Source organism: Phodopus roborovskii, unplaced genomic scaffold (genome assembly GCF_943737965.1).
Source record: "Phodopus roborovskii unplaced genomic scaffold, PHOROB, whole genome shotgun sequence".
NCBI lineage: Eukaryota > Metazoa > Chordata > Mammalia > Rodentia > Cricetidae > Phodopus > Phodopus roborovskii.
Window position 1 is genome coordinate 13,278,532 of NW_026125052.1, and position 10,680 is coordinate 13,289,211.

Below are 10,680 nucleotides of genomic sequence, written 5' to 3' on the forward strand. Positions count from 1 at the left end.
GAAGCTGTAGGGATTTGTGAATGAATACATGAAGTCAGATAGCTTGAGTAAAATGCCCAACTCCTACAGCGCCACAGTAAGCCCAGGGATATCCTCTGCGTACAGCCGAAGCCCTACAAGGCCGCGTCCCTAGCCCACGTGGTGCCTGCTCCGGACCCCCGGGGGGGGGCGGAGGCGCGGGAGTCTAGGTCCGCCAATATCCCAACATGCCCCGGGCCGCAGGCTCTTCCGCACTCACAGTGACTTTTCACTTTCCGCTTTCCGTGCCTCCGTTTTGGTGTCTCAACCAAACTATGCATATTTGTGACTGACGGGACGACTGTCCAATAGAAAACTGCACTGGTCAGGTAGGGTCGGCCCACCAGCCAATGGGGAGACTCGGCGAGAGCCTTGGACCAGAGAAAGCCAGAGCCGGTTTTCAGGAATCGCAGTGGCGATCGGAATCCTATTAGAGTGCAATCATGGTGAGAATGGGAAGTGAAGGGACTAAGTCTGGGATGGGAATTGAAAGAATGGACGGGCAAAGCTTGGATTCGGGACGGAGAGGGCCTGGTAGTCAGTAGAATGAGCATGGCAGGACCGTGCGGATGAGTGCGGTTCCTGGATGCCACACCGGGCCCATCTTAGGGCTGGAGCTCCGGGCGTCCAGGCACCTCCGGAGACTGGGCTGAAGGTTATGGCAACACTTAGCTCCACGAACTGAGCCCCTTGATTTGTCTGTCTCCAGTCTATTATGTCCTATAACGGAGGGGCCGTCATGGCCATGAAGGGAAAAAACTGTGTGGCCATCGCTGCGGACAGGCGTTTCGGGATCCAGGCCCAGATGGTGACCACGGACTTCCAGAAGATCTTTCCCATGGGTGACAGGCTCTACATAGGCCTGGCCGGGCTGGCTACCGATGTCCAGACAGTGTAAGTCACCCAGAGCCCCACCTTTACCCTGGTGTCTCTTCGTTGATCAGCTTGTCTTGAGCAGCTTGATGTGAGCCATCTGCCAAACATCACCACTGCTGAACACCTATAGCGATACAGAAATGTGTCCCAGGCTGGGGGTGGTGGCATACGCGGATCTCTGTGAGTTCGAGGACAGCATGGTCTACAAAGCTACACAGAGAAACCCTGTCTCAAAACAACAACAACACAACCAGAGATGGGTCCCAACCTTTGTTTTCCAGCATTAGTCTGTGCTGGACTCTATGGGAAGCATCTTTGTCAGGGAATCCATTAATCATGGTCTTTGTTACTGGTTAGCTGTCTCATTGAGAGTCTCAGAGAACCTTTTGTTTAGGTGCACATTAATGAATGCCATCCAGGATCCCAGTGCAGGTCTCTCTGGAGCCAAAGGCTGTGTGTGCGTACCACTAAAGCATTAGTTTGCTGACAAAGCAGACTTACAGAGCGATAACTAACCCTGATGAGCTGGTAGGTTTTAACTGCCCACTTACCTAGTTGACAGTGTTTAGGTGATTTGAGAGATCGAGAGTCTGAAAGGGGAGGAAAACAGGTCCTGATTTGTGATGGCCCTAGCGTGGAGGTTATGATTGCTGTGATTGGTGGGGGGGGGGGGAAGCAATGATGGGGCTCAAAAAGTAAAATATTTCTTTTCCTTATTTTTATTTATGTGTATGGATGCCTGTGACCACATGTGTGCAGTGCCTGCAGAGGTCAGAAGAGGGCGTTGGCCCTCCTCCCACCTGAGTGGCAGATGGTTGTGAGCTGTTATGTGGGTGCTGGAAATAGAAGTTAGTTCTTCTTGAAGAGCAGTCAGTGCTCTTAACTGCTGAACCCTGTCTCCAGCCCTACATTTCTTATTGTGTTTGTAGGCCCAGGTGCCACATGTGTGTGGAGGTCAGGGGACATCTAGCAGGAGTTGGTTCTGGTCAGGCTTGGTATTAGGTGTTTTTGCCTATTGACCACCTCCCTGCCTTCAAGGATGGGACTTTGGGAGTTGATGACTAGCCTTAGTGGCCATTGTGAAGCCAAAGAAAGATTCATTCATTGATTCCTTGAACCTTGAAGTGGAGTCAAGCTCTCTCTTTCTCTCCCCCTCCCTCCCTGTACAAGAAATTGAGACCAGGATTTTAAATGCTTAAGCATGTGATGTGATGTGCTGTTGAACTACATCCCTTAAGCTCTCTTATTATTATTATTATTTCAGGTTTATTTTATATGTATGGGTGTTTTGCCACTTGTATGTTTGTGCACTAGCTGTATGCTGTGGCTCCAAAGACAGAAGAGGTTGTTGGATTTCCCAGAACTGAAGTTGTAGAAGGCTGTAGAAGCTCCTATGTAGATGCTGGGAATTGAACCCAGGTCCTCTGGAAGAGCAGCCAGTGTTCTTACCCACTGAGCCATCTCCCCAGCCTCCCCCTCCCCAACCCCAGGCCTATCTTATTTTTTAAATGTAATGCAGGCCATCCTCTGTGTCTGAAGGTTCTGCATCAGATTGAACTAACTTGAATGAAAAGTATTTTGCAGGAATGCGCTGTAATTCGGTGGTAGAGTATATACTCAGCAATCATAAGACCCTGCATTCAATCTCTAGCATTAGGGAAAGGAGATAAGATGATTATGGTAGTTCCTGTTTATGATCCCAGCATTTATGGAGGTTGAGGCAGGAGATTGACACCTACCCCAAGGTTAGCTGGATTACCTAGTGAGTTCCAGGTTGGCCTGGGCTGCACACTAAGGGGGATTAGAACACATTGTGCTGACATTTTTTCAGCACAAAGTAACCCGGCATGTTTGAAGATCCAGGGGAACTTTTCTAATTAAAAGGTGATTTGAAAACAATGCCATTTCATGTAAGGAAGATTTAGTCAATTGCCTGGCAGGTCAGTTGTCAGGGACATTTCCAAGACAGTTCCTGTTGTGAACATGTAACTGAGATCAGCAGTTAGGACAGTTATGGGGAAAGATGGTGTTTTGTTGTTATTGTTGGGTTTTTTGTTTTGTTTTTTGAGACAAGGTCTTTTTTTAATCATTTATTTATTCTTATTTTATGTGGATTGTTGTTTTGCCTGCATGTATGCTTTCGTGTGTTGGGGTGCCATGTGGGTGCTAGGAATTGAACCTAGTCCTCTAGAAGAGCAGTCAGTGCTCTTATCTGCTGAGCCATCTCTCCAGATCCAGCTTTTTTTTTTTTTTTTTTTTTTTTTTTTTTTTTTTGTTTTGTTTTTTTTTCAACACAGGGTTTCTCTGTGTTGCCTTGGGTGTCCTGGAACTTACTGTATAGACCAGGCTGGCCTTGAATTCACAGTGATCCACATGCATCTGTCTTCCAAGTACTGGTATTAAGGGCATGTGAGCCACTACTGGAGGGGGCAGTTTTTTTTTAATTATTTTATGCATTTGAGTACTTTGCATGCATGTCTACACCACATGCCTGAGGTGCCTGAGGAAGTGATGAGCCTCCATGTGGGTGCTGGGAACCGAACCCGAGTTCTTCACAAGAATAAGTGCTCTTAACCACTGAGCCATCTCTCTAGCCCTGATGGTGATTTTTCTCTCCCTCCCTCCCTTCCTTTCTTTTATGACACTTTTGAGGAACTAGGGCAAGCCCTTCAAAGCGATGGTTTTGAAGTCACCCCTCAGGGCTGGGGAGACTTTGGTGACATGTTGAATCTAGGGGAACAGAGGCTAGAGAGCAGTATGTGGGGTAGGGGGTAAGCTGTACCTGGAGAGATCAGGGAGAAGTCAGGAAAGGAGAGGGAATGGGAGGCATTATAATATGGCTTAGAGGGTAAAGGTGCTTGTGGCCCAGCCCAGTGGCCGGAGTTCAGTCTCTGGAACCCAGGTGGGGAAAGGACAGGACTGACTCCCTACAAGTTGCCCTCTCACCTCCACATGAACACAACAAATAACAACAACAACAACAAAAACCAAGAGGGGGATGTTGGGGTAGGATTTCCAGGAGGAACATGAGGTCCAAGCAGCCACAGGTGCTAGAGTCCCACAAGATGGGGGGGGGGGAGTCCTTTTTCTTTGGGGGGAGTTTCCAGACAGGGTTTTCCTGTGTAGCTTTGGAGGCTGTCCTGGAACTAGCTCTTGTAGACCAGACTGGCCTCGAACTCACAGAGATCCGCCTGCTTCTGCCGCTGCCTCCCAAGTGCTGGGACTGACTAAAGGCCACCACCACTACCTGGCGGTTTTCAGGAATATTGAAAAGCCTTGAGAACACAGCTTCCCTGGGCTCCTGAGCCTCCTACTTTGCTGTGTCTCTCTGCAGGCTCTTCCCATGCGGTTTGCCTGCTTGCTGTGGGCAGCAAGTCCTCATACTCAAGGCCTTGGCTTCCTCATTTATAAGATGAAGTCAAGTTCATTCACCCGAAGACCTCTGCTCCTGTATCTTAGGAAGCCCTAATTTGTTCAGTAGGTGTGGCATTGATTGGTTCTATGCAGGGACTATCCTGGAACTCTGAGGTGGCGCTGAGAGACAAGGGGTCATCCTTTGTAGGCACCTTCTCATCAGTGAGGATAGTACCTGCTCCAGCATTCCCTGGTAGGGACAGAAGCCCTGTGTCTCCCTGTGTTAGTCCTGACTGTACAGGTTGAAGACTAGAGGACTTTTATCAGTGACTCACTCTCTGCTCCTCCTACCCCAGTGCCCAGCGCCTCAAGTTCCGGCTGAACCTGTATGAGCTGAAGGAAGGTCGGCAGATCAAGCCTTACACCCTCATGAGCATGGTGGCCAACCTCCTGTATGAGAAGCGGTGAGTGGAAGCCAGACAGGCAGTGAGCTGGGGAGGGGAGGTTCGGATGCTTAGTTAGAAGGGTTCTTTGGAGTGTTGTTTCTCCCTGGCTTCCCTCTTTCTTTCATTTCTCACCTTACTCTCCTTCCCTCCCCACCTCCCGTCCTGTCTGAGACCGTCTCACTCTAGCCATGGGTGGCCTGAACTCATACACACCAGGTTCCTCAAGGGTTACCTGCCTCGAGAATGCTGGCTCACAGGACCTGCCTGCCGTCCCACCCATTCCCGCTTGCACCCCAATGCCCTTTTTTTGTTGTTTGTTTTGTTTTTTGAGACAGGGTTTCCCTGTGTAACAGCGCTAGCTATTCTGGAACTCACTCTATAGACCAGGCTGGCCTCAAACTCACAGAGATCCCCCTGCCTCTGCCTCCTGAGTGCTGGGATTAAAGGTGTGCACCACCACCCACTGGCTGAGCCCTTGTAGTGGACCCAGGTTTGATTCCCAGCACCCACAGGACGGCTCCCAACAGTCTGCTACTCCAGTTCCAGGAGATCTCATGCCCTCTTCTGGCTTCTGAAGAGCACTGTATGCATGTAGTGTACAGATGTACATGCAGGCAAAAAGACCCATGATGATGTGCAGATTAAGATGCACGGACGAGGATAAAATACATGTTTTATTCTGGGAGAAGTCACTTACACGAGAAACCAATGACCCGCAAGTTCCCGCTCCAAGGAGCCACACCCAGGCTGCTCTCCTTAACCTGACCAGAACCCAGAGAGAGCAAGCCTGTCCCAGACCCCAGACAAATACCACACGCTCACGTAGGCACCTGTGGGGACCAGTTCCACAGGTGCAGCTGGGTGGTTCTCACTACACGTCCATACACATAAAGATTAAAAAAAAAATCTCAAAAAAAAAAAAGAAAGTTGAGGGTCATCATATGTCAGAAGAAGATGATACAAGTTTTAAATATCTTGTAAAATTGATGCTCAGGAGGCTTGAGAAACTCAGAACTATGGTAGTTCTGGCACGTAATTAAACACAAAATAAAATTTTAATCAAAGAAATAACTTTGCAGCCGGGTGTGGTGACACAAGCCTTTAACCCCAGCACTCAGGAGGCAGAGGCAGGGGGGAATCTCCGAGTTTGAGGCCAGCTTGGCGAGTTCCAGGACACAGAGAAACCCTGTCTCAAAAAACAAAAAAATACCTGGGCATTAGTGGCACATGCCTTTAGTCCCAGCACTCAGGAGGCAGAGGCAGGCGGATATCTCTGTGAGTTTGAGGCCAGCCTGGTCTACAGAGTGAGTTCCAGGACAGGCTCCAAAGCAATACAAGAGAAACCCTGTCTAGAAGAAAAAAAAAAAAAAAGCTACAAACAAGGAGTTTCTACTGGGACTACTGGCCATTTGGTGTTGATGTTTTTTTTTTGACAGGGTCTCTGTGTAGGCCTGACTGAACTAGAAATCACTATGTTGACCAGGCTGGCCTCAAACTCACAGAGATGCTCCTGCCTCCCAAATGTTGGTATCAAAGATGTGTATCACCATGCCCAACTTGAACTTGTACATTAAGATCCCAGAAGGTTTTGTTTGTAGGCCAGGTTGGTGTCCAACTCGCTTGATCCTCCTGACTCTTGAGTCCCAGCCACTTCTGGTTTTTTTAAACTTTGCTGCAGTGCTGGATGGAGCTCAAACACTGAGCTGTATGCTTGCTGGGCATGTGCTCTGTCAGTGAGCAGAGGTATAAATGCACGAATAGAGTACAGTCATGGTGCGGCAGGTGAACATACCTTAGAACATTGCCAGGAAAGGGGAACAGGCTGCACAGAGCTAGCCACAGGGAAAAGATGCTTCCATGCCCTTCCCTCGGTAGCCTTCCTTGTCTGAAGAGACGACGAGTGTTGAAAGCCAGTTCTCTTGAACTCTGGACTCTCTCTCACCCTGGCCACAGGTTTGGTCCCTACTATACAGAGCCTGTCATTGCTGGGTTGGACCCGAAGACCTTTAAGCCCTTCATTTGCTCTCTAGACCTCATCGGCTGCCCCATGGTGACTGATGACTTTGTAGTCAGTGGTACCTGCTCCGAACAAATGTATGGGATGTGCGAGTCGCTCTGGGAGCCCAACATGGTAAGTTAGCCACACCCGGCAAGGCTGGCCCCTGAACCGGTGCCACCATAGCCATGTGTTTGTGCAGCAAGAAGTAGAGGGGAAGGTGTGGCAAGAGGGCAGACCACAGCTGCTGCGCCATTTGAGGGTTTCCAGCCGTCCCACCTGGGCGGGCGGGCGGGCAGGCCTCGAGGACATAGCCTCTGTTGACCCACCCTGGTCACATGCTTACTGCAGCATCATACTGGGCTTCCTGTCCCACGTCCCACCCCCCATGACTGGCAGGAGACGGGTTTCCCTGTGTAACAGCTTGGCTGTCCTGGAACTCACAGATCTGCCTGCCTCTGCCTCCCAAGTGTGGATCAAAACCCTCTTCTGACTGATGGTTCTGTTCTGCTCTCCATTTACCTCAGCTGTGAATTGGACCATTCCTCAGAGAGGGCACGAGAAAAGCACATGAAGACATTAGAGCTACACTTGACAGGCAGGCAGGCGCTGAAGTGCTGCTCTTAGGCCCTGCAGGCTTGGGGAAAGCCACGTCCAAAGTGGCCTCAGGGGCTTAGTGCTTTTAACAAGCAAGTCATTCAAATGGCTGTTCACGTGCACAGAGGAAGGGGACAAAGCAGGCCCCGGGGGCCAGCAGAACGCCTGTCCTGGGTACAGGAAGGGCCAGATAAGTCAGTGAAAATGGAAGAAAGCTTGTGGTGAATGCAGTGAGGCTGGAGATGACCGACAGAATGGGTGTGGCCTTGAACCCACACCATATGTAAATGCGTTCCTTCAGTGGAAGCAACCTGAGGCCTCCAGACTACAGCTTTCTGTGACGGCTTGTGGTCACTCATGTCCAGGAGATGCTGAGGTCCTGACTGGGGACAGCAGGGCAGCCAGAGTCAAGGCAGGGAAACCAAGGTGGAAAATTGACAAGAGGGGCTGGTTTGAGGGGTGGGCTTGTAAGATTGGATGGGCTGAGTTTTGATGTACCCGAGTCATGTAGGATGTCTCAGGCTGCTGAGTGAGAAGTGCACCTGAACCAAGCAGAGCTGCTGTCCCTTTTACAAGGGAGTAACCGAGGCCGTCATTGGATATAATTATGACACACTTGCCCAAGATGGGTTGAAGTGTTTGCTTCACCCTGCTTCTTCCTGAGGAAGGAGCTAAGAAGTTCCCATATCCAAGGAACCATTATCCCTCAAACCAGGCATGGCGGGGCCTAAACAGGGCATCTGGAGGGATTGAGAAGGAACACAGCCCCGGTCTGAAAGCTTTCCTCTGTTGGCAGGACCCAGAACACCTGTTTGAAACCATTTCCCAAGCCATGCTGAATGCTGTGGACCGGGACGCTGTATCCGGCATGGGCGTCATTGTCCACATCATGTGAGTATGAGTTTGAGGCCAGCCTGGTTTATTGAGTTCCAGGACAGGCTCCAAAGGTCCACAGAGAAACCCTGTCCTGGAAAAACAAAACAAAATAAAAAAAAAAAAGGAAGAGAGGGACAGAGAAGGAAGGCGTGAGCCGACAATAGGTGTAGGTAGCAGTGTGAATGCTTTGCCAGAGTAGGAGCTGGGTGCAGCTCAGACTCCAGCCCTCTGTTGGTGACTGTGGCCCTGTGTCACCTTCCTAATAGTGTCCCCAAAGTTTCAGAGGTGATCGTGGGTAGCAACTTCCTGCAGATTGCGTTGCTAGTGGCTGTCTATCCTCCACACACCTTCTAGTCTACAGCCTAGAGCTGTGTGCATGGTTCACATCCCACATCCCCGTCCCCAGCCAGACCTGAGATGCTCTCTCCCTGTTTGTTTGAGGCTATGACCAGGAACCCGATAGAATGGAAGGTACAGTGTCCCCCTCCTAGTGGGTCCTGCTTACTCACCATGAGAAGCGGAATTGAGTGGCCCAAGGTTCTTGTGTCCACTGTGGTGAGACATGGGTGCCTGCAAAGCCACTTGTTCCGGGGCCTCTGCTTTTTTAGAGGTTGTCTCAGTCCAGCACAAACCATCTCTGGAGAAAAGATCCCCGCCCCTTTCATAACGGTCTGTAGGGCAGCAGGCGCCAGGCAGCCTTTCCCATTCTTACAGCGGAGGGTCAGAAGGGCGGCAGGCAGGTGAGAGCTGTATACATGATTGCTTGTGTGCGCCTGATATTTCTCCCTTGGCAGTGAAAAGGACAAGATCACCACCAGGACACTGAAGGCCCGGATGGACTAACTCCGCACTCTGGTCCCAGTTTCCTTTTGTTGTTTTTTCTTTTTAATAAAATTGCTTTTCTTTCATTTCCACTTGTCTTTGTTCCTGCAGCTTTGTCCCCACTGGGGACAGAGTCCAGTACAAAGAGCTACTTTATCTCAGGCCTCTTTGGGTTTTCTTTTTTGGTGCTGGGACTTGAACCCAGGCCCTTGGACTTGCTGAGCACACCTTCAGCTACTGGCCTACGCCCCCACCCTGTTTCCTTTAGGATTTGTCTTGCTTCATTGGCACACATGGGGCTCCCTCCTAGTCACCAGTTGACGCCTGCGCTGGCCTGGACTGGTCACTCACACTTGCTAAGCGGTGTTGCGAGGATATAGACAGGCGTTCCATTTGACCCCAAACCTAGACCTCCTTCATTAAGCTGTTGGCAATCCACCGTTCTTCCAGTGCTTTATTTGGATTTGGCCAAGGACCCATGAATGATCTATGTCACTCTCTATTTTTGTCTGGTTCATCACCTGGGTGGTGGGGCCCAGTCTCCTCCTCCCTGATGGTTTCATTGACCACTTGGGACACTATCGGGCTCACAGTAGGCCATCTTGAAGCCAGCAGTAGATTCAGTGCGCCAGTAAATGGATGTTTGCGTGGTTTCCAGGAAGCCTCCGAATTGTCTGGAGGGCCCATCCAAACTCTCCTGTTTAAAATAACCTTTTGTAGAGTTAGGGGAATTGAGCACAAGGCCTTCAACATTGTACAGCTCTTGCCGTTTGCTCTGGTTGTGTCACTGGCGATAGGTCTAGGTGTGAATGTTCTTACCTTTCCTTCGCCTAGAGCACACATGGTGTTCACTGCCTTTGTATATAGTTTTGTATCAAGCCTAACTCTCTTCTTTAGACTACAAGGGACATTGTGGTGAGATACCCACCCCACCTGCACCTGTTGTGCCTGTCCCCACGCCTCAACAGGTGCGGGCGGGCGGGCGGGGTGGCTATCTCACTACAAATGGGCAGTATTCTACTCACCGCGGCCCAGGCTTGTGTCTGCCTTCCAGACTCCCGTGGCCTTTCTGCCTTCCTCTGCAGGCTTGGGGCTATTGATACACACCACTGTGGTGGCATTTGGCTACCTTCTTTTCTTTTTCTTTCTTTAACTTTTTGATCAGAAGGTCTGGGATGAGTTAACAGTTTTGTTTCTGAGTCTCAGATGCCACTGATAATGGCTGGCCCAGGTTAACATTGAGAGCTGTTAAACTAAAGTGCGTGCTGTGCATATGCTGGGGTTGGAACCCAGAACCTGCACATGCTAGGCAAGCACACTATCACTGAGAAACATGCCCAGCCCAAGTAGTAAACCCATGTTGAAGCACACATGGCTGCTGTTTCCAGCGCCACACAGCCTGTAGGGATATATGGCTCCAGCCAGTCTTATCCACAGCTGAAGTGAGGGAAGGGGCATGGTACATGATCCTGTTAACTGGCAGGCATGCCGCCCAGTGCTGTGAGCTCAACGTTGCTCATTAATTGCCATATTGCCATATTGCTTCTCCAAACCATACACTGATTTTGCCCGAACCGCCTTTAAAACTGGGACCAAAACAATTCTAATTCTGAAGAGGGTGGATTATGTCATCAAAGGACTCATACCAGATGTACACAAAGCTTTTTGACTTTTATTTTGTCCTCCGGTTGGAGA

The 10,680-nt window shown here is 50.0% G+C and overlaps 1 protein-coding gene across 1 annotated transcript; it reads left to right on the forward strand.

Moving 5' to 3' along the window:
• Positions 1 to 305: 305 nt before the first annotated feature.
• Positions 306 to 9,071, forward strand: Psmb3 (proteasome 20S subunit beta 3). Its single transcript, XM_051175486.1, has 6 exons — positions 306 to 464; positions 728 to 912; positions 4,605 to 4,712; positions 6,648 to 6,825; positions 8,084 to 8,178; positions 8,958 to 9,071. The coding sequence occupies exons 1-6, from the start codon at positions 462 to 464 to the stop codon at positions 9,004 to 9,006; spliced, it is 618 nt and encodes a 205-aa protein (XP_051031443.1). The 5' UTR covers positions 306 to 461; the 3' UTR covers positions 9,007 to 9,071.
• Positions 9,072 to 10,680: the final 1,609 nt, after the last annotated feature.